This window comes from Neolamprologus multifasciatus, chromosome 22 (assembly GCF_963576455.1).
Source record: "Neolamprologus multifasciatus chromosome 22, fNeoMul1.2, whole genome shotgun sequence".
NCBI lineage: Eukaryota > Metazoa > Chordata > Actinopteri > Cichliformes > Cichlidae > Neolamprologus > Neolamprologus multifasciatus.
In genome coordinates, this window is record NC_140459.1 from 5977111 (window position 1) to 6001417 (window position 24307).

At 39.2% G+C, this 24307-nt stretch overlaps 2 protein-coding genes across 5 annotated transcripts in view; both read right to left on the reverse strand.

Moving 5' to 3' along the window:
* Nucleotides 1-24307, reverse strand: part of LOC146492751 (class I histocompatibility antigen, F10 alpha chain-like) — a 26151-nt gene continuing 1844 nt past the window's right edge. The window contains exons 1-8 of one of the 4 annotated variants that reach the window (XM_085147969.1): nt 14267-14419; nt 12157-12417; nt 3293-3568; nt 2454-2756; nt 1860-1970; nt 875-892; nt 635-703; nt 1-288 (exon numbers count right to left, since the gene is read on the reverse strand). In XM_085147969.1, the coding sequence (XP_085004095.1) occupies nt 657-703; nt 875-892; nt 1860-1970; nt 2454-2756; nt 3293-3568; nt 12157-12417; nt 14267-14333 (1083 nt within the window). In that variant the 5' untranslated portion in view covers nt 14334-14419 and the 3' untranslated portion in view covers nt 1-288; nt 635-656. Of the gene's footprint in view, nt 309-634; nt 704-874; nt 893-1859; nt 1971-2453; nt 2757-3292; nt 3569-12156; nt 12418-14266; nt 14420-20168; nt 21907-22130; nt 22236-23302; nt 23606-23945; nt 24225-24307 lie in introns of those variants that run through there. The other 3 variants (XM_085147968.1, XM_085147970.1, XM_085147971.1) reach the window with 3 other exon arrangements.
* The window catches only part of LOC146492752 (major histocompatibility complex class I-related protein 1-like), a 26645-nt gene continuing 17073 nt past the window's right edge, over nt 14736-24307 (reverse strand). The window contains exon 6 of the mRNA XM_085147941.1: nt 14736-15813. Coding sequence (XP_085004067.1) covers nt 15719-15813 — 95 coding nt within the window. The 3' untranslated portion in view covers nt 14736-15718. The remainder of the gene's footprint in view (nt 15814-24307) is intronic.

Here is a 24307-nt window from a genome sequence, read left to right on the forward strand (position 1 = left end):
TTGTTTCATGTCTCTCCAGGCGGTCACATCTTTGTTAAATCTTTCAAATAAAGTGACTTCTTTTTAAACTGAAAACAACAAATTCAGAATAATTTAGTTTCACCATTATGATGTTTATGTTAAACATTTGCCAACTCATTTTCAAACTTCTTGATTAACCAGCATCTGCAACTATATTTTAGATTTTAGATCTTTTTTAAAAAACAGATTTTATGATGTGAACAATCAATTCAATGAATTCTAGTTTATGGAGAAGAATGAGCTGAACCACATCTTCTTTCAGCTCCTCTTTAGGTTTATCCATAAACCTACAGAGATAAAAAGAAACACAATAAATGTTAGGATTGTTCAGATCCACAAATAACCTATTTACAGTTTCATTAAGATCTAAAATACTCCTGATTCAGTCAAATATTTACTTCATATGTTTTTGAAGGGAATTAACACATTTGTTTTAATTTAGTTAAATCATTTCATGAAACTGTTTTTTGAAAGCATTTTTCTCTTAATATGATAAGTTATACAAAACACTTTTTTTGGTTGCATTTAAAAATGAGATTTTACTACAGTCACTATTTTACATTAGTTTTAAAAATAAAGCTAAAACATGAGACACAAATATGAAGTAACTCACTGTGTGCAGAGCTGTTTGTGGTTTAGGCTTGAGGAAGCATTTGCTCCTGGACTTCAGGGTTCTCTACAGCTGTAGGTCAGAAACACAATGTTAGTCCACATCCTGCTCTCATTTGTCACTTTTACAACAATCGAACACAACAGGAAACAGCCCTGAACGACTGTTTAGATTAAAGTACAGAAACCCTTTTTAATTTAGTGTGGACAAGAGATTAGAGAAAAGGGACAAAGTTTAACTTACGAGATGGTGGACGTTTGTCTGAAATAAAAAGGAAAAAATACATCATGTTAGTAATTTGTTATAAATGTTAACACATTTTTTTCATGTATTATTCAAGGCAGGAAACATAATTTGATATTTTCATTTTGCAATCTGGATTAACTTAATTTGTAAAGTTAAAAACAGACAGTGGGCTTACTCACTAATGTGTTTATAGATATATTCTGATCTTGCACACAAAATGTGCTCATGTACAATTCTAGTCAATTGTACTTATTAATGTGTTTTTCTCCGTCTCATCTGACATGCGAACAGCATAGTGAAGGACCGTTTTCACCCCTCACATGCTCTGGTCTCCCTCCAGAGGGAGGGAATTGTATAGTTAGTAATTAGTACCTTTTTATCCCTTAATTTTACCGAAACTTAGCATGTTATTTATTTGTAATTCCTAGTTTTATATCTCTTGGAGATATATCCTTTATATATTTATATTTGCACCATGGGGGGCTTAGGGTGAAACAGCATTTCGGTACACTGTATACTGTGTGTACTGCTGTACTGACAATAAAGCTCTTGAATCTTGAATCTATATATTATTGAATCAGAATCATTTTATACTCTCAGGCAGTTTTTATAATGAGCTTACTGTCAAAACCTGTAATAAAATAAAACAAAGGAATCAAATAAGAAAATAACTTTGGAAATGCTGTTCTGAAAGAGAAACCTGGCTGCTAAGAAAAAAAAAGCTAAATAATTTTTGTGAGTAAAGCAACTGAAACGATCGTGTCTGAGGAGGAAGCTGGAGAAGGAACTCCTTTCTAATGCAGGTAAAGGTGTGCCTTGGTTGTGTTTGTTTGGCAGAGTTGATGGTTGAGAAAAGAGAAACAATGTTTGGGTTCCAATAACTTAGTTGGTGGTTATTTTGTTTAGTGACACCCAAACTGTAGCTCAGGTGTAAAAAAAGAAAGACGATGCAGAAAAAAGTAAATACGTTTTTGTTTCTCACCTGTCCTCTTTTTGTAAATAATGAATGCAATCACAGCGATGGCAGCAAGAACAATCACAGCAACAACAACAGGGATGATCAGCTTATTATCTGGTCCGGGGAAGGAATTTCCTGTAGATCACAGAACAAACAAAAGGTGAGAACAAAAAGTTTCCAATCAGATAACAATCATGTACAAGAGCTTATTTTATGGTCACTACATGTTTGTCCCACTAATGTTAGTTTTCATTCCAACAATAAAAGTTCTGCCATTAAATTTAATTTCAATACATTGCCAATAAATTTGAGCGTAGCAATGTTTCAAAATATACATTTTCCCCCATTTAACTATTTAATCTTCTAAAACTGTCCATTAGTCAGATAATCAGTGGCCACACATGAACATGTTTTATATTCATCAATGTTCAGCAAGAACAGAAATGTGGTGGAAAAACACAACTTGGTCTAAACTGATTTAGGTCTTAAAATTATTCTGACAGAAAGAAAACCTAAACAAACAGATTATCTCATCCAACATGAACCACAGGGTATTGCAGTAATTTAAGTGTGTGTTTCCCACGTTTATCACTCATCTCATTCTGATTCCAGACTCACCTTCATTGGTCCAGATCACTGCTTTGTCCAGTTTGGTGGGAATGTCCTCGTTCACACCAGAGAGCTGAAACACACAGTCGTACCTCTCCCAGTCTTCAGGTTTGACTGATGAGACATCCAGGTCAACACTCATCTGGAAGGTCCCGTCATTGTTGGTGAGAATCTCTCCTTTGTCCACACCCTCATGAAGCTCCACTCCATCTTTTTTCCAGACCATCTCGGCTCTGTTAGGATAGAAACCTGTAGCGTGGCAGGTGACTGGAGAGGAGGAAGACTTCTGGAGGAGAAATACTGAGGGACGCTCTGTGGAGTAAAGACAAACAGTTAATTCTTTCTGTATTATTATTATTATTATTATTATTATTTTAATTGAGCTGGAGAGGTGCATGGTGCAGAAGAGAGGTGAAGAAAAGAGTGCAGACAAGGTGGATGGAGAAGAGCAAGAGTGAAAAGGAAGGTTTACAAGATGGCAGTGAGACCTGCTGTGATTTAATATCTGAGGATGGTGGCACTGAGAAAAATACAGGAGACAGAACTGATGATATTAAAATGTTCATAAGGAGTGAGAAGGATTAGAAATGAGTATATCAGAGCTAAAACTGTGGAAGAAGATCTGCTGTGGCGACCAGGAGCAACTTGAAAAAGAAGAAGATTATTATTATTATTATTAGAAGCATACTGATTTCTTTTTGATGTGATGTTTATACAATTAAATGAAATTTAAAGAATGTATTAAAATGCCATACAAAGTGTTATTATATTAATTTAATATCATATTAAGTAATAAACTGAGACATATAACTTTTAGTTAACAATCTAATTCTGGTCATAGATTTTACCTGTTCTCATCAGAGAGCTCCTCCCATAGTTCACATACTTCTTCACCCACTCAGGACAAATCTGGGTGAGGTAGTTCTTGTCATTTGTGATCAGAGCTCTGTTACTGTTCCACTTGTTTTTGCTGATGACAGCCTGTTGTACAGGAGCGACCCACGTCTGTTCCTTCAGGTCAAAGCTTAAGAAGTCCTTTCCATCATAGCCGAATTGCATATATCCTTTCACTTCACCTGTTTCATCCCAATCACAGCCGTACATCTGCTGGACAATGTGAACACCTGACAGAAACACAGAGACAAAGACTGCAGTGAACCAGAGAGAGAGACTGCACTAAAGTCTTACACTGACACAGAGACGTGATCAACATATAGAGGATCTACATTTATGGCTGCTTTTGTCTCAGTGGAAGATTTTTAAAGCCAGTCATCATTAACAATGACTGGGAAAAAACAGAATTCATTTTCTCCCGTTAGCACATCTACGTCCTGCCTGCAGAGATATCACTGCACAGTTTATCTATGCTGCTGTAGGTGGAGCAACTTCCTGTGAGCTGCAGGATCAGACAAACACACTAAGCTGGATCCTGAGCAGCCGACACAGATCCTGATTCTGGGTTTAAGTTTCCATCCTCTGAAACTCTGCAGCCGTCATCAGTCCAACAAAATCCTTCCTGTGAGAAACTAAACACCAGACTGTCCTGAGGTTTTTCTAGACGTGTCTCTGTTTAATATGATCATGTGACGTTAATCTAATCTGGAGTTCTACTTACAGTATTTCAGGCTCCAGCAAATGCTTCATGTCATCATTGATGATTATGCAAGAAATACTTTTTGATAAATCAGTTAATTTCTTGTGCTGTGACCTGACAAAAAGGTGAAAAAGGTTCCTCTAAGATTTTACAACCATGTTGTCATTTTTATTACATTTACTAAGAGCAGAGGACTGAAGCAATAATTCAGACCTTGAATTTGACTCCATGCTGGGACACTTTGGTGTTTTTCAGCGCTGTGACCAGATCAGATTTTGCATTAAAAATATTAAACATTCACATTAATGATATTATTGGATGTGTAGCACAGAGATCTGTGAGTGTCGCTGATGCTGTGATGAGAGCAGAGTCTACAGGTGAGGCCGACACGAGGAACGCCTCAGTGCATCATCACAGGTATTTTCTTTATGTGAACATGTAGAGTTACATGTGTGAGGCCACAGCCCAAGATGTGATCATCTCTGTAATGAGGATGATTTTGGAGATAAGCGTCATTATTTTTAATTCAGTTTGTCTCGTTTATTTTGTACGAGGGAAAGTTGATTAAAGTTGTTTTTACCCACAGCAGGATTTAGTCACTTAGATTTAGTTTAACGGCCTCACAGCCCATTGTTAGTCAGTGCTGCTGGTGATCAAATAGGCAAACTTAAGCGATCACTTTACCGGACTGAGGGATGATTTGGTGTCTGCGCTCCTTCTTCTTTGATTGGAGTTTAACTACAGTGGATGAGAAACACGGGGAGGCCCCGCATAGTTTAAGAAAACGCCGCACAGCTGTCACTGAGCGCCGGGTAAAGCGAGCTCAGTGACCGACCAAGAGCGCTGTTTTTCCCTCAGCTCTTAAATGTCGCACACCCGTGATGTCTAATGCAGCGTTCAATGACCCCCCCAAAAATGTCGTTTTTTTTCGCTGCTCACATGAAGGCTTTCAAACGTCACCCATTGGCGCTAAATACGGTGTCCTGGCGGGGTTTTCACCAACCTTTACTGCGTCCTGATTTATTAAATGGCGATTTTTACATAATTTCTTAACCAGACGATTTGGAAAAGTGGCGAATGTGATCCTAGACGATACCACAGGGCTGTGATCATGTAATTATGTCTGTACTGTGGATGATTTTGGAGATGAGCGTCAGTATTTTTAATTCAGCTCGTCTCATTTATTTTGTACCAGGGAAAGTTGATTAAAGTTTTTTTACTTGATGATTTAGTCGCTGTGAGTTTTTTGGGTTAAAGTGAGGAAACATGTCGAGTTAAAGAGGACGTGAAACAGCACATTTTACAGCTTTGACACAAAATTAAGAGCGTTGTGATTTATTCTGAGAGAAACGTTGGATTCAAAGTGATTCTTGTTTATAGTCATTTTCCAACTCGCTGATTTGTGGTCGTTACATCACTCATTACGTCACCAGGTCGGCTGGTTGGGCGGCGCTCCCAGGAGAGGTGAGCTCATCAAAAACTATAAAATGGAGGAAGATGAAGCCGACAGCTGTTTTGATGCCCCGCCCACACACCTTACAGCTCACGCTTTGGAGCCAGTGAGGAGGAGAGAGAGTGACCACAGGAAACAGCTCAGAGGATCAACAGGTGGAGCGAGCAGGTGAGGAAAGGGCGAGCGACACCACCTGACGCGTGTGTGAACGCTGCAGGGAGACGGTGAGCGAGTCGAGCTGCTGTCAGGAAGCTGCTGTGGATCCAGCAGGTACTGACGGTCTGACATCTGAACGTCACAAAGTCGTCTCTAACCAGTCGTCTCCTTTTCTTTATGAAGTCTGACAGAAGGTTAGAAAACGAGCAGCTGCCACCACCATGACTCAGAGGTTAACTACACCGACTAAACCTGACAAAGATCATTTACTGATCAACAGTTAGCGTCCAGTTTGTTTCTGCTCTTATTGTAGCTGCAGAATAACGATGATGCTGGACTCAGTTATTGATGAAACACAATCAGGCTTCAGGCAAAAAGACACAACAGAGTCAGACTAGTTTTAGATCATCTGGATTATCCAGAGATGATCAACAGTAATGATTCATCCTGTTTTTAGACTTCAACAAAGCCTTTGATACACGGAGCATCGTTTCATCTTTCAATCTTTAAGCTAATTTAGTTTCAGTAATTATTTCTCTACATCAGTCAAAACTCTTCACACAAACAGTAACAGCTGTAATAAACTGATGGCTGCTACATCCCCAAGATTTAACCTGCATAGAGGAAGAAGACGAGGCGGCTCCGCCTCTCTGCACCTCTTCCTGTTAGTGTTTTATCAGACGTGTAAAATCAGGTGATGTAAAAGGATCTCCGTCACTGGCAGAGAGTTAATCGTAGCACAGCTGACGACACATTTAGAAAAATAAAGGTCAAGTCTGAGCTGACGCAGTGAACAGTTTCTCCAAAGCTTCCAGATTTTACCTGAATATTAATAAATGTGAACTCATCACAGATGCTCCAAATCTGACCTTCGTAATATCTTGATGAAAAAACAGCTTCCATATTTAAGAATATTAATCACTGAGGATCAAAAGAATGAATCTAAGTTTGATCCTATAAAAAGAGTTAAAAACAAATTCAGATCTTTCACTGAGAGGAAGAGTTTTGACTAAAGCAGGAATCTCTGGTGTCCCTGAGGCAGCGTTGGCTCTACGCCTCCATAATAAACTATCAAAGACACTGACAGGCTGCTCTTCAGCTTCATGTGGACAAACAGAAGACGTCACATTAGAAAAACAGCTCGTATGAACTCGATGTAAACGGTGGACTTAATGTTTCAGATTTCCACACTTTAAACAGCACATTTAAGATAAACTGCCTCAAACAGCTGATCAGAAGCCCCGCCTCCATCCTGAGCGCTACACCTGGTCATTTTCTCTCTGAGTCGCTGCATCGAGTTTTTCTCGTGTGTAACTTTGTGGATAAAATCCCTGTGAACACGTCGGCCTCTCATCACCAGGCTTCCTCGTCACAGACTCTCATCTACAAACACAGTTTGAGCCTCACAGTTATTTTATATGGAATAACAGGATATTTGTCCAAGAGGAAATCTGTTTTTCTGAATATTGGTTTGATAATATGATGATGTTGGTAAATCAGCTGTTCCACACAGACGCTGAGCTGCTCTCTGTGAAGAACTCCATCAATCATCTGTCGCTCCAGGAGATGATGTCACAGCGTATTTAAATATCAGCAACAGTTCAGACTCAACATCTGTCCTGTTCTCTCTCTGACACACTCCCACTGGGAAAATATGTTTTTTCTTGTTGCTCTAAAAATAAAAACAAATCTATTTGATCTTTATTTCAGAGAAACACGAGCACGTCACCAGATGCAGTTTGTGTTTGGAGCCGTTTGGTGGATGAAACCTGCAGCGACCTGATAAGCATCTGATTACCAACAAAGTTCAAGAAGTTTCTTTAAACTCGTTCATAGAATTGATGTGAAAACGAGCTCAAAGCTGGACTGAAGCAGACGCTGATGTGAGCTGGAGTTTCTGGAAGAGTCGCCCAGAATCTGTCGCACGTTTTGGTTTTTGCACTTTTGTTCAGAACTTTTGGTCGAATCTGTGAAGCTTCTGTTGCAGAAAAACTTCTAAAGGTTTTGATTTATTTTGGAAAAATGTTTTATTTGCTCTTCAAACTGAGCCTGAACAAACTAACAGCACCAGCAGAGATATAATGGACCTCGTTGTTTTATGGGCAAAGTTTCACGTCCATCAACGCGAGGATACTGGGATCACAGCGAGGATACTGGGATCACAGCGAGGATACTGGGATCACAGCGAGGATACTGGGATCACAGCGAGGATACTGGGATCACAGCGAGGATACTGGGAGACGTCCCTCCTTTCTTGTGTTTGCTGTGAATTCAGGCCGAACATTCGATCAGTTAAAGATTTGTTTGAAAAAGGCTGTTTAAATAGAAACGATTGACTGATGTTCACAGCGGATGGAAACAAACAGGAGCCTCTGAGGGAAGAGATGCGATGGTTTTTTTTGGAAACCTTGTGGCGACAAAGCTGCTGTGGGAACGTTTCAGCGTGACCGCGTCGTCTCAGCGAGCGGTGACGTCACACCAGACGGCGGGTCACAGCGAGGATACTGGGATCACAGCGAGGATACTGGGATCACAACGAGGATACTGGGATCGCAGCGAGTACACTGGGATCACAGCGAGGATACTGGGATCGCAGCGAGTACACTGGGATCGCAGCGAGTACACTGGGATCACAGCGAGTACACTGGGATCGCAGCGAGTACACTGGGATCGCAGCGAGTACACTGCGATCGCAGCGAGTATACTGGGATCACAGCGAGTATACTGGGGTCACAGCGAGGATACTGGGATCGCAGCGAGGATACTGGGATCACAGCGAGTATACTGGGGTCACAGCGAGGATACTGGGATCGCAGCGAGTACACTGGGATCACAGCGAGTACACTGGGATCACAGCGAGTACACTGGGGTCACAGCGAGGATACTGGGATCACAGCGAGGATACTGGGATCACAGCGAGTATACTGGGGTCACAGCGAGGATACTGGGATCGCAGCGAGGATACTGGGATCACAGCGAGTATACTGGGGTCACAGCGAGGATACTGGGATCACAGCGAGTACACTGGGGTCACAGCGAGGATACTGGGATCACAGCGAGGATACTGGGATCACAGCGAGTATACTGGGGTCACAGCGAGGATACTGGGATCGCAGCGAGGATACTGGGATCACAGCGAGTATACTGGGGTCACAGCGAGGATACTGGGATCGCAGCGAGTACACTGGGATCACAGCGAGTACACTGGGATCACAGCGAGTACACTGGGATCACAGCGAGTACACTGGGATCACAGCGAGTATACTGGGATCACAGCGAGTACACTGGGATCACAGCGAGTACACTGGGATCACAGCGAGGATACTGGGATCACAGCGAGTATACTGGGATCACAGCGAGTACACTGGGATCACAGCGAGTACACTGGGATCACAGCGAGGATACTGGGAGACGTCCCTCCTTTCTTGTGTTTGCTGTGAATTCAGGCCGAACGTTCGATCAGTTAAAGACTCGAAGGATCCTGAAGCTGTTCAAACTCTGCTGTTTGTGACAAATAAACAGATTCAACAGAATCTGTTTGATTTTTTTTGTTTCTTCATTTAAATATTTTTAGACGTTTAATAACTGACATCAAACATGTTTGTTTCCCTGTTTTGTGTTTATTCATTTTCAAAAATATATTTTGTTTTGCACTAAAAACAAGAAGCTGCTGTGGATCAGCTGCTCGGGGTCTTCCTGTGTGACTGCCTGTTATCAGCTGCTTCACTGTGAGAGGGGCGTGTCGGAGGAGCGACCAATCAGCAGCGGGCGCTCTGACGTCTGCTGACGACAGCTTAACGTCAGCGTCTGAAAGCGGACAGAGCGACGTTTGAAACGTGAATCAAACCGCACGATTTAAGACGAGCCGCTGATTTTAAGCTGAGCTCCACGTCCACGGCTGCTGCTCCACTGATGACCGTTCAAACCGCGCCTGCTGCTGATTGGCTGATAAGACGTGAGGTCACAGCCAGGAATATATTCAGAGTCAGAAAGCAGACTTTGTTTCACTGACGTCGTCTTCGGCTCGTTGGTGACGTGAGTTTAGACTCGTGTTACGTCACAGTTGATGACGAGCGCGTCTGTGCTCGCTCTGCTCAGGTGAGCCACACAGACAGGTGTCAGGCTCCTCCCCCTCTTATGCCCCCCGTCTCTCTATCCCTGTCGCGCATGTCTGCGATCACTTCCTGCTGGAAGTTTCTAGAAATAAACTAAGAGAGTAAGTGGAGCCTTTGACGTCATGTTTGTTCACATTCACGGTCTCTCCTCTTTAACAGGAAGCTCCACAGACTCGACTCCCGGCGGCGCTCCGTCCTCGTGGCCCTCGAGCCGCTGTGGTTCTGCTCGTGTTATAATAACAGTAAGCGGGAAACCGTTATTCTTTGGTGCAAATAATAGACATGAATGGGTTTCAGAGCGCTGCGCGTGCCGCGTCCTATGTGAGAGGGCTTAAACGCCACAGAGCATCATCAGCTATTTTTTCCACATGAGCATGGAGAGTTACTTTACATCTAGGCCAAAATTCACCGCTTTTCCAGCCAGTCTGGTTAAGAAATTATGTAAAAATCACAGTTTATTAGATCAGGATGCTGTAAAGGTCTCTGAAAACCCCGTCAGAAGGCTGCATTTTATACCAGCGATGCTTTTTTAAACACCTCTTTATGAGATGTTAAAAAAAGGAAAAAAAAGATGGCTTTCTTCGGTCATTGATGGCTTTGTAGGTCACTCGGTTGTGCAACGTTTATGAGCAGCGGAAAAAAGCGTTCTTGGCCTGAGCTCGCTTTTCTCAGCCCTCTGTGAGAGCTGAGAGCGTTTGGTTTATCCTTTACTTAATTCAAACTCCAATCAAAGAAGAAGTGCAGACACCAAATCATCCCAGATGTTCACTTTCTTTTATCTTTCTTTGGCACAATCTTTACTTGAATACAAATCCCAGTATGCATTTCTGATGATTTTTCAACCTAATACATCAAACAAAAGACAGAATTTTCTTTCTGAAACAAGTGGGGACCTCCCAAAAAGTTGATTCTGTTCATCTGGACGAAGCGTTTTGTGGGAGAAACGTTTCATCACTCATCCAAAGTGACTTCTTCAGTCTCAGCTGACTGCAGGTTTCAATCTTATCAACAGTACATTTGCATAATGACTGAGTAACAATGGGCTGTGAGATGATTGTCATGATGATTGACCAATGACATGAGTACCATTCGGAGAGTTGGGGAACAGCCTCACAGCCCATTGTTAGTCAGTGGTGCTGGTGTCAATAGATAAAATAGACAAACTTGTGTGATCACAATGCCTCAAAGTGAAATGGTGTCTCCTCTCCTTCTTTGATTGGAGTTTAAACCACCAGGAGGCCCTGAAAACGCTCTCAGCTGTCACAGAGCTCAGTGAACGGCCAAGAACGCTGTTTTTTCCGTCGTTCGTAAACGTTGCGCAGCCTCAAGTGGAGTTCAATGACTGAAAAAAATCAGTCGTTTTTATTCGCCGCTCATAAGGACGTTTTCTGTCGGGGTTTTGCTGAGTTTTACAGCGACCTGATTTAAAAATGCCACCTTAAATAATCAACCTTCAGCCAGTTTATGGGACATTTAAGACATTTTAACGCTTTAATTTCCACATTATATTTCCAGGCTGTTGTCTATTAGTAAAAAATTAAATAAATCTGGGACCAAAAATATTCAACATAAACTGAAACTTAATGTCGTTTAAAAATGAGACAAAAATCAGTTTGACATTTTTAAAAAATCTGATTTTCATGTCAGATCTCAGCTTGTATCGTCTGTCTGTTAGTTTGTGTTTCTTATTTTTGGTCTAATTCTCACTAAACTCTTGTGCTATTAGACTGAAACTATATATTTATTTATTTTCCACAGAGTAGCTTTTATGTATTTACAATATATTTATGGAACCTCTGCTAATAAAAGATAATCTTGAGAACATTTCGTCATGATAATGGGCTGAATGTTTGCTTCATTTCAGTCTGATGCATTTAGTTCAATATATTTATTTATTAATGATGATGTGGAAAGTGAGCGGGTCATTGAGCTGTCTCTACTTTTACCCTGATACAAATTCAACCCTGTTTGATTCTACTTTTTTCCATTTTTATATTAAATATAACATCAGTGTGTGTTTAATGGAATCTGGAAAATATTATCTGAGGAAAATATTATCAAAACTGTGACGTCGCAGCACATTTACCATCTACTCTGGATGATAGATTATGTGTCTGACATATTTTCTTTTTCTATAATTTATTACAACATGTGATTGTTTATTTTATTATCTATTAGTTCACAATAATTGTAAAACAAATACACCTCAGACTGATTATTTAGATGCTACAGGAGATAATTTTCTTAATAATTCATTTAGAATTATTATGTTAATAATTTTAATCTGTAATCTGAATGAAACATTTAATGTGTGCAAACCTGTTTACTACTGTAAACAAAACACACTGAAAACATTAACAGCAAATATCAGTAAAAAATGAAACATGAACAAACCTCCAGTTTGGTTGAAGCGAGGCTTTAAAATCTCAATGTTGGCTTTGAACTGCTGCTGGGTGCCCTCATCAATCTGAGTCTCTCTCTCCCAGTACTGCTGATCTGTGTTCTTGGCAAACCAGTCCTGTTTGGGTACAGCTTTCTCTGTGTTGCTGTCATAGTGCAAAATCTGAACATCATCAACCATCCCAACAACCACAAACTCTGGGAAGTTTGGGACTTGAGAGGACGCGGTAAGGAAATACTTCAGAGAGTGGGTCACTGTAAGAAACAGTTAATGTTGTGAGATCTCAGGAACACAGATTTATAATTAGGTTATTTTTTAAATATCACAATAAGAAAACCTGGAGCATATCAAAGACATCCTGTAATAATCCTGCTGTCTCTTCAATAAACACAAAATAGATTTATGAATAGATATTTAGTGTTTAATGTCATTTTCTGATCCTCTTTTCTTGCAACAGATTCTAGTTTGAATCTGATTTTTTTTTACATGAAGTTTTAGAACTGGTGTTTATATCTTTCATTTTAGTTTAATTCAGCTTTCATGATTAATGGTTTGAACTCATAGCTTTAATTTTACTATATTTTTATTTTAAAGAAAGTACACATTATTTTTAATCTGTTTTGCTTTTGTTAGCCGCTGTATGAACCGTAAGGTTTCTTCTTTCCTTTTTCTGAATCAAGCAGCAGGACTTCTAAAGTGAGTTGTTTTCTTTTTTATTTTAATTTTTATATGAATTGATTTTATTGTTTTGATGTGACTGTCCAGACTTTTGTTTTTTTTCCATAATTTCTGTAATGGGTTTTCTAAATATTAATACCCATGCTTCTTCTTTGTTTATATTATTTTCATAGACTTTTGTCAATTAATGCACATTCAAAATTATTACAGAAACTTTCAAATATATTTGATCAATAATATTATCAATAAAAGCTAATGTTAAGTTACTATTATTGGGGGAATATTATCTTAAGCATTTTTGAGTTTATATTTCATTCTTTAATCAGGTTTGCAGGAGAGTTTTCATTTACATGGATTTGTTTGCTTGTTACTGACCAACGCACATCATAGTTTAAAACGCTTCTCATTAGCGCCCCCTCGTGGAGAGCGAGTGTTTTAAAACTGCAAAACTTTTCTCACCTGCAGCTTCCTATTGATCATTTAGCAGTGATACTAACATTAACTCATGCTGGTAACTCCACGATATTAAAAAGAAATAACGACTTAATTTGTATCACAATTTAGTTCAACTGTATTTATTTAATTGTATTTATATGACACCAAATCACAGCAAAAGTCACATTATTGAGCTGTTACTGAATCAATAACATCAGAAAAACAGTGAACTTACATCCGGGCGTAACTCGTTAGTTACATCATGTGTGCGCATGTTCTTCAAACAGAAAGTATTCACATGCATAACGCTGGGAAATAATACTGAATACAATCTAAAGCAGCAGTCGTTTATCTTTTAATGAATTCCATCAAATGACACGTGGCTCTACATACACAGCGTATACTGAACAAATAATTAAACTCTAAAATTTTAACAGATACTTTGTGTTAAATACACTTTAGTGAACTTTAATAATCAGCTGTTTTGTGAAAATGTTTTTAATTCCTCATGAAAATTAAAATGCTTCTCCGTTTTTAAAGAACAGTGTTGATTATTGTCACCAGATTATTAACGAGCCTCCTCATTGATCTTTTATTTGTTGGACTGTTTGGAAACACAGCAGAGTCACAACCTTTAAAACGGCATCATGAACGATTTAAAGACGGAAATCATCAAATAGTTTTGGACAGAAATCGACTTGTTTTAATATTTGCCTTATTTATTTATTTATTTATTTATATTAGCTAAACGTAATTTTTAATCTAAACTTTAATGTTCAGTATTAGGGGCGGAAGAGAGAAAATGACGATTTAATTCCATGTATAAAATGATCGATTGTTTCTTAACATTGAAATTATCTACAAGGATCTATAAAAACTAAATGTTTAGCGTACAGGAAGTCTCTGGGAAACAAACAATCTGTCCATTTGTATTTCAAATTAAATAAATCTGACATATAAAAAACACAAAAACATTCAAATCAAACTGACCTGCCGCTGCTCCCTGTATCCCCAGGAGAAGACAGAAGATGATGACCTTCATTGTGACCATAAACATCCAAACCTTTAACAGACTTTGTGTGTTCGCTTGTCCAGAAAAAGCGTCTCTGTCCTTCCAGCTCAAGTATCAACGCAAAAATAGGAGAAAACGAGGAGAACCAGCAGGTACGTCCCCGCTGGGCTCCATCTGAGCCAATAGGAATTTACTCTGACAGTAAACGTCACTTAAATCTGGGGAAAACGCAGCCTTTAGGGTTATCAACGAAACTGAAAGTAAAATATCTTCATACGAACCATGAATGATGAAGGGAAGGGTTAGTTTCATCTGGTCTTTATTATTTTTTATGTTATGACAGGCGTAGTTTGTGTTATGCTGGGTAGACATTGTATAATCTATTATTATTGTTATTATTGTTATTATTATTATTATTGTTGTTGTTGTTGTTGTTGTTATTATAAATCTGGGTTCACTGTTTAGCTGTTTGGTACAGATTGTCTCTGGAGTCTGTGAGGTTACGGTGTCTTTAAAGGTGAAGAATGACTGATGAAGAATACATATCAAATATGATTTCACCAAGTTGCACTGAATGGTTGTGGCGTGGGCTCCCTCCAGTGGATAAAACATCGTTAAGATTTTCAGTGGAGTGATTGATCATTTTACATTGATATGTGTGGCGGGGGCGCCGTGATGAAAACAATATAACAGTCAGCTTGTCTTCTTTTTTTTACTTTTTTTTTTAACACGTCACCATTAAATAATGTTTACTTCACAGGTTACTTATAAACGTGTTTGTTTCCTGGCATTAGTTTTGTTTTAGGCAACAAATAATAATTCCAGTGAGCCCTCTTCCCCCTCCGCATTTCAGGGTTTGGGTTGGTCCAGGTGTGAGTTCCTAGCTGACGTTAAGAGTCAAGTCTGGGTTTCAAAAAACGAACAGAGACAGATGGTAATTAAACTCACAGCAAAGTCCAAACTAAAGAAGCTGCTTGACTTTCCTAGAGTTAATTAGCTCACTTCATTTTACCCTATAACCCAATGTGACATTTTTCAGTATCACATCTAATAACCGTATCATTAAAAATAGTAAAATGTAACAGAAAATGCTTTCAGATATCTAATTAATTATGCAGAAAAATCAAAAAATATTTATCTGAGCACAATATGGATCCTTAATTTTTTTAGGGTTGGCATGATTTTCAGTTTTAAAGTGGTGGGACCCATATATTTATATATTTGGGTATAAATAAAACTGAAAACCACGACAGCCCTAAAAAATTAAGGATCACTAGTCTTTCTGTGTGGAGTTTGCATGTTCTCTCTGTGTTTGCGTGGGTTCTCTCCTGACTTCCTCCCACAGTCCAAAGACATGCAGTGGGGTTAGGCTAATTGGAAACTTAAAACTGCCCGGAGGTGTGAATGTGAGTAAAAGTGAGTGCAAATGGTTACCTCTGTCCAGGGTGTACCCTGCCTCTTGCCCTATGACAGCTGGGATAGGCTCCAGCGCCCCCCGCGACCCTGAAAAAGATAAGCTGGATAGCTGTTATAGACATAAACAGTGTTACAGCGCCCCCTGCTGACCAATTCCGCGATTGTTACAGCTTTCTTTTCAGTTTGGCACTTTTTTCACAACATATTTGAAGTTTTCAAGCCTGAATAAGCATTTTCCAAAAGACAATAGTTAACATGCAAAAAACCTGTAACTCAATAAAAAAAATAAAAACTTTCATTCATTTTGAAACGTCAGTGAACAAGTCGGTGCAATCACGATAAAATAACTCCTTCAATGCTGTGTGACTCTCCACCATTTGACCTTAGAACTGAAGAAGCTTCTCTGATGAGAGGTGAAACGTCTTCAAGCAACTTAAAGAAGTCCAGACGCTTTTCTTTCCAAGCTCCTTAGTATAGGTGACCCATCTGCCAAAGGCCTTCTGGAGGGACATAGGTTCAGCTCTGTCCCAGACTATTTTCTCCATGTCTTCATTTTTGTCCTACTTTCCTCTCATTTTCTTCACTTTCTTACCAAATAAAAAAAAAAATGCCCAAAATAAACCCTCACACAACACACTGAACCCAAAAGATAACATTTGGTACAACTACTAACAACCCAGAACATGAAACTGATACATGTATAATTCATACAAGGTAATAGCAAATGCTGTTGTAATAGCTCCAGTTTGTTGTTTACCATTATCTTGCTGAAATAAGCAAAGTCTTCAATGAAAAATATCACTTCAGTATGAGACTATATGTTGCTATAACATATACCTTTCAGTACTGACAGTTGCTATTTTCAGATGTGCAAGCTGCTAATTCCACTGGCACTGATGCACCACCGTACCATCAGCATGCAGACTTTTGAAGTGAGCACTGATAACAAGCTGGATGTACGATGATGTCAGCATTAAGTATGACAGTGTGGGAAAGTGGAACCGATGTAAGGAACTGATTAGCACCCGAACACACAGGAAACTAGGCAGATGAGTGATTACAGATCTTCCTCACAGAACTCACCTATAAGCTTCATGTAATTTGCAAGTAAAGTTATCACATTAGGATAATGACATAAACCAAAGTCACTTACAAAACTTATAGAGCAGTTTCCTTAACATGAAACATAACGTATCAGCAGTTATATCACTTTTAACGTAATCAGCTCCACCAAGAGCCTTGGCTACCAAGCCCATTCATTTGTCACGTCTCTGCACTTGGGTTATTGTTTCCCATCATATTGTATTTAAAATGTTTGCTCTCTGTGACCTTGGAATGATGCTCCTGCATCCTTGTAAGACAAAAGGCATCAGCCTCTGATAGCTAACTTTTCACTTTCATGTAAGTTCTGATGTTTAGTGGTTAATCATCCTCTTCTTATGTAGTGGATGGTAGTCTGTAGTCCAGTGTCTACTGCAGTGGCAGTGAGCTTTAGGGCAGCTAACTCAATCCAGTGCAGCACTTTCTCAAGTCAGGCATTGTCTTGTTCCATGGTTCTATTTTCCAGATGTGTAATTGCTGTGTAAGAAACTCAACACATGTGGAAAAAAATGGAGATGACATCAAGCAATGATCAGCTGATCCTGATTTTACTAAACAAAAAAGGAAGAAACATCCCGTTCCCAATTTTAGGCAGCATCAGTGAAAATTTCATGGTTTAATCCAGGAGTTGAAGTAGTTGTGTAAATCAGGACGACTGCTTTCTGACATATTTCAGGATATCGGAGGGACAGTTTGGGGTCTTGTTAGCAGAGTTGGGATCACATGTGAGGAGGAAGAGAAGTAATTTCAGAGAGCTGATTGTGAGCTGTTCCAGATACAACAACAGTCAAATGTTCTGCCTTGTGCATGCTTTTATTGTGTCACCACTAGATGTGTGGAAAAAATTAAACTGATCTGAAAAAATAAAAACCACAAATTTGTCTTGTGTAATTATGCATTTGGTGTGCATAGCTGCATTAAGAATGGGTGAGTCCAAAATATATTTTTTACATATTAAATATTTGCACATAAGCAGCAGGGTGGCACGGTGGTTAGCACTGTTGCCGCACATCAAGGAGGTCCTGAGTTCAATTCCACCATCAGGCCGGGGTCTTTCTGTGTGGAGTTTGCATGTTCTCCCCGTGTTTGCGTGGGTTCCCTCCGGGTACTCCGGCTTCCTCCCACCATCCAAAGACATGCAGCTTGTGGGGATAGGTTAATTGAATAATCCAAATTGCCATTACTTGTGAATGTGCGAGTGAATGTGAGTGTGAATGGTTGTCTGTCCCTGTGTGTTGGCCCTGCGACAAACTGGCGACCTGTCCAGGGTGTACCCTGCCTCTCGCCTTATGACAGCTGGGATAGGCTCCAGCGCCCCCCGTGACCCTGAAAAGGATAAGCAGAAGTGAATGGATGGATGAAATATTTGCACATATTTGACACATCTGCTGTGCAAAGGCCTTAAGATGGGAAGCTTTTCAGTACCAGAACAGCAGCGTTCGTTCAAACTCTGAATACCTTCACCCTGAGTTAAGAGTAGAGAAAGCAAACGTGGTGATTTCTTGAGTGTTTTCTCAAACAGTTGCAGATCCTTTACTTACATAAACATACTAATACAGCAGTCTGCAGCAATCACATCAGTCGATCAGACTGTTTGTTTTTCTTTGTATCCCTGGACAATATTTCCACCAGGATTCCAGATTCAGCTAACTGCAAAGGGATCGAGAACACAGGCCAAAATCACACAAACAGTAGTGAGGCATAGTGTCATCAATCTGTTTGCTTATTGCACCACCATTACAAGTTACATAACAATGCTGCATTTCATTTTTAACAACCTCTGTCAGGCTCATTTGAGCTGTAATTATAGCTGTGATTGGGCAAAATGCAAACTTTTGCTTTCCTGTTGCAGGTGATTCAACACGATTCAAGCTGTTGAATCAAACGGAGTGTGACGAATCAAATTAAGTTCTGCTGTCCAATGGTGATGTAGAGGGAGTGACTTGGTGACTCACCTCATTAAAGATTTTATTGGATACAGATTTGACTGGACCAGCAGGAGAGGCAAAGTGAAAGGCTCCTTATGAATTCCTTTTTCTCTTCATTTCATAGCCGTTAATGCTTGATTAAGATTTGTGTAAGTGTGTGTCAGGAGTAATATAGCTCTGCAAAGTGTGAAATGGAAAAAAGTGAATACTGAGTGGTGCTCTCACTTATTTGGTCAGCATGCTCTCTGATACTCTGCACTTGAGACTGAAGAAAAATAAAAAATAATTAAATAAACTTAAAAGGCTAATGGCCAAAAAACAAACAACGCTTCTGGACCCACTTCATATTTCCTTTTTGCATGATAGAGCATTAGCTGCCATCTGCAGACGGCAAGGCAAATTGTGTTAACCGACAGAGGTTTCTGGAGGTATTCCCGGGCCCATTTAGTAATGTCAGCGACACAGTTATACTGATGAGTGATGCAGTGTCACCTGAGGGCCCGAAGACCATGCCCATACAATAAAGGTCTTTTCCATTACGCACAGAGCTCTCCCGCTTCTCTGAATCTTTTGATAATTTTATGCACTGTAGATGATGAGAGTTGCAAAGTCTTAGAACATTGAGTAACATTGTTTGGACTGGAGAGCCTCTCTAAAATTTCTCTTTTATAGCTAATCATGTTACAGACCTGATATCAGTTAGCTTAATTACTTGCTGGATGTTCACCGAGCTGAGTCTTTTTAAATTTCTTGCTTTTTCAGTCATTTATTGCAGGTGTCAAATTGGAAATGAGCTCATTTTGTGAATTAAACTGTAAAGTTTCCAAACCTCTATGTCATTTATGGTCTGTTGTGAATAAAATATTGGCTCTGAAAGTCTTTTAGTTTTCATTTTGTTCAAATTAAAAGAATGTCCAAACTTTTCTGGAATTCAGGTTGTATAAACATCCACCATTAGCTGTTTTTTACAGCCCAATTGTAACAAAGTCTTACTAAACATTCCACAAATAATACTTACAGGCAAATCACAGAGAACAAATGTAGTTGTTGTTAAATCTGATAGTTAACACTCCAGCGTCAAACTGCAAAGACATCTGCATAATTTTCTAATCACAGACCTGGAATTCTTTGCTGTGATGTGAGATTCTATAAAGCCTTATGGGGAAAGAAGAAAAAATACACAAGCATGAGTCATTTCTTATGAAGTGCTAAAAATTAAAATATATCCAGAGTAGTATTCTCACTTTAATCTATCAAGTTAAAATAGAAAGTTGCCCCTAGATGTTAAGGCTTTCCCTAATAAACACCTTTAGCCTCCAGAGCTTCAGCAGAGATCAACGACTATATAGAAGACAGATGACTTGGCTCGACTTCCTCCCATTGTACAGAAATGAGTGTAGAACTGGGACATCTGGGTTTCCACCTTATACCTGCCTGTTTGTTTGTTTGTTTGTTTTTTGGGACTTGAACACACTTACATTTGTACATCTGTGCGAAGCTGGCACTGTTAAATTTTCCTCAAAACATCACTGTGGGCATGAGAGGTGACTGGTGCACACCCATTTAAGGTTTTTGAACCTTAAAGGAAAGAGAGAGAATTTACATGTAATTTTAGACATTTGTTTGCACAGAAAAGTTTTTGAAAGAGATTTTTCTCATTTCTGAACTTAATACATTGTGCATAAATGATCAAGATTTATTATTATTATTATTATCATTATCATTATTTTAATATTGGTTTGACAAGATGAACAAACCAAACCAGACCTTTGCTTTGTGTACGACACATCGTCCTCAGATAAAGCACAGAGGCTCTGGACTTTTACATATTGATGTTATATTCAGTCCTGTAGAAAGTTATACAGTTATGGCAGTGCACTAGTAAACACTGTTTATTGATGATGTGACGCAGGACAGAAGCAGCCGAATGATTTCTGAGGTGTTTAGAGACACACTGTCTCCTCAAATCCAGCTTAACCAATTGCCTGGCATTTGATCATACAGATGGAAAACATATAGCCAAAGCAAACAAACAAAACCTTTCCTTGCGATATCATGTTTATTACATATGTTGTCACATTTGAAACATTAACAACTTTTTGTTAAAAATTAATTTTACATAACACAAGAGTTTTGTCCATAACATTTTGCAATTACAGAACATGTTTGTACCGTTTGTCCTTTAAGAAACGTTTGTATCAAATATGATACAAATGGCATTCAAGGCTTAAAGCAAAGTGGAATATTCTTGAATGGCCAAGTCATTCACCTGATTTTAACGTAACTCAGCATGCATTTCACTTGTTGAAGACTAAACTTCATACAGAAAAGCCTACAAACAAACAGCAGCTAAAAGCTGCTGCAGTAAAGGCCTTGCAGTGCAGAGCACTAAAAAGAAGGAATCCGGGCAACACGGACACAACACGCAGCACCTCCATAAAAAAGGCCAAAGCAGACTGTACTTCCTCAGGAGACTGAGGTCCTTCAACGTCTGCTGGAAGCTCCTGAGGATGTTTTACCAGTCGGTGGTTGCTGGAGTACTTTTCTATGGCGTGGTGTGCTGGGGGAGCAGCACAGAAACAAAGGACGTGTCCAGGCTGGAAAAACTAATCAGGAAGGCTGGTTCTGTGGTCGGCATGAAGCTGGAAGAAACTGTTGGACATTATGGACAATGCCGGGCATCCTCTGCACGTGGTTATAAACAACCAGAGGAGTCTGTTCAGCGACAGGTTGCTTCTCCCAAAGTCTAGAAACAACAGACTTAAAAACTCCTTTGTCCCACACGCCATCAAACTGTTTAACTCCTCTCTGGAGGGGAAACAGGAGGTCAAAGGAGGGCATTTTAATTCTAAGTTTTCCTTGCACGTGTGAGTTTGTGTGGTTGTCTCTCTCTTTCTCAGATAGACTGGCATCTCGTCCTGGATGTACCTTTGAGTCATGACAGCTGGGAGAGGCTGACTTCATGCAAAGCTGAGACGGTTGAGCGATAAATTTCTTTCTAAAGCTGCTCTGAGTCACACACAGAGAAATCTTTTAAACATCTTAAGTCTCAAACATTTTAAATAAGCATTTAAATCTGAAATATAAAAACCAAATAAAATTATTTTTAAGAAAATCTAATAAAATATATACATATATATATAATAAATTAAATACTTACTGTCAGTACAGCTCTGAAAACACAGACAGTAATACAGTTATTTATTCAAAACATACAAAAGCACATAAGAATAAAGGTTTGCACCACTTGTATGAAACATTTGATTGAATATCAAATATTTATACATTATGAACTTTATCAAATGAGAAGTAACAGACATGAAACATCAAATTCTAAGAGCATAAACATCAAAATGTTGGCAACATGTTGGAGGTAAATGTGTTTCATATTTCTCACCTTTATATTTTCTCCTCCAGATAAAGACTCCAGAGAAGCAGACAGTCAGGAGGAGCAGTATTCCCATAATCCGGATAACAACATGAGCAGGGAAGACTGAAGAACCTGAAACCAACACATTTACATTCTGTAGTTCATCTCACTGTTGGACCAACGTTCATTAAGACCACACCGGTCCTTTATCTATAAAACACCACAGGAACTAAACTACACAATGTTTTAATGTAGATTAGTGAATAATCAAACTGTATTACAGTTTGATGTTTAGCAGTTACACTGAGCCAGTCAACAACAGGTGAATGAACACAGTATCACAGCAGGTTTGATTCTTCCATGTTATAAACAGATCACATAAAACCAGAAAAAAAAATCAGGGTCACTAAAACCACATTAAAATTAAAGTTTGTAGTTTTTACCTCCCAGTGATGATGATGAAAGACGAAGATCAGTGTAATCTGAGCTGTGTGTGATCCTCAGGCCTGCTGCTGTGTTTATTTTTTCTTTATTTGCTCTTGTGTGATTGCCGAGGGCTCCCTTTGCTCTCTGTTTATTGTCTGGTCTTTATTTTCACCTGTGCTGTGTTAGTGGATCCTTCAGACCTGTTTGTGTTTTAGTTCTTGTTAGTGTTGTAGTCACAGAGTGTTATTGGTCCTTGAAGGGTCTCTGTTTCTGTCCCTGCGTTAACTTCACTCAGTGTTTCATCCGTTTAGTTTTACGTCAGCTGTGTCTCGTCACCCTCCTGTTTCCTGTTCTCTGATTACCTCATGTGTTTATAAACACTCTTCCCTCCCTTCAGTCTTTGTTTTAGTGTCTGTTTGTTTCCCCTCATGTGATTTCTCTGAGTGTATTTTAGATTTACCAGTTTGTTGCCTTTTTTTAGATTTTTGTTAAACGTTTTGGATCAGCAGTTTAACTTTGTACTAAAGCCCAAAAATTAAAGTTTTTTTGTTGTTGTTTTTTTCACTCCTACATCCTCCATTATTAAGATCAAGTACCGAATGATTAGTCCTGTTGCTTCCTAATCTCTATCAAACACCTGGTTTGTTTTAAGCATGTGTGAAAAGGGCTTCTAACAGTTTCCTCCTTTCACGTGGAGCCAAATGGAAAACCCAAATAAGATCAAATAAAGGTGTATTTATAAAAGTTTTACTCTCTTCTTTTTCCAATTTTACCCTCATTGGTCCTGATCGCTGCTTTGACCAGTTTGGTGACGATGTCCTCGTTCACACCATAGAGCTGAAACACACATCTGTATCTGTGCCAGTCTTCAGGTTTCACTGATGAGACATCCAGGTCAACACTCATCTGGAAGGTCCCGTCATGGTTGGAGAGGATCTCTCCCATGTTCACATCCTCATGAATCTCCACTCCATCTTTTTTCCAGATCATCTCAGCTCTGTCAGGATAGAAACCTGTAGCATAGCAGCTGATGGCAGAGGAGGAAGACTTCTGGAGGAGAGACACTGATGGACGCTCTGGGGGATTTAAAAAATAAAAAAAAAAAAATCTAAAATCACAGTTCATGCTGAGTTTACCATTTTCATTTGATGTATTTTTTTATGTTTTAGACACACAAATTAACATAAATGCCATTTAAAGAATAATTAAGAAAATGGTGGAATTACAAGAAGTACACAACTGAGTGAAGGGAGTGCTGTAAGAAGCTGCAGCGATGGTGATTAGAAAAGTAAAATAAACAGAAAATGGGAAAAATGAAAAGCGTAAATATGATAAAGTGGTAATAAATGTATGAGAAGATCAGGATGTGGCCTGTTAATTAAAAGTATTACAATAAATCAGGTCATGTGATTTTACCTTTCCTTATCAGAGAGCTCCTCCCATAGTTCACGTACTTCTTCAGCCACTCAGGACAAATCTGGGTGTGATATTTCCTCAGATCGCCTAAAAGAGATCTGTCTCTGTCCCACTTGTGTTTGGTGATTACAGCCTGCATTACTGAAGCGATCCATGTCGCTGTCCTCAGGTCAAATGATATGAAGTCTTTTCCATCATAGCCATACTCATGATAGCCGTTAACTTCAGCCGTTTCATCGTCCCATTCACAGCCGTACATCAGCTGGTTAATGTGAACACCTGAAACCAAGAGGGGCAGGAAATAGTTGATATTTGCCCACAGATGAGGGAGTTAAGTTGAAGAGCTTCAATAAAAACTACAT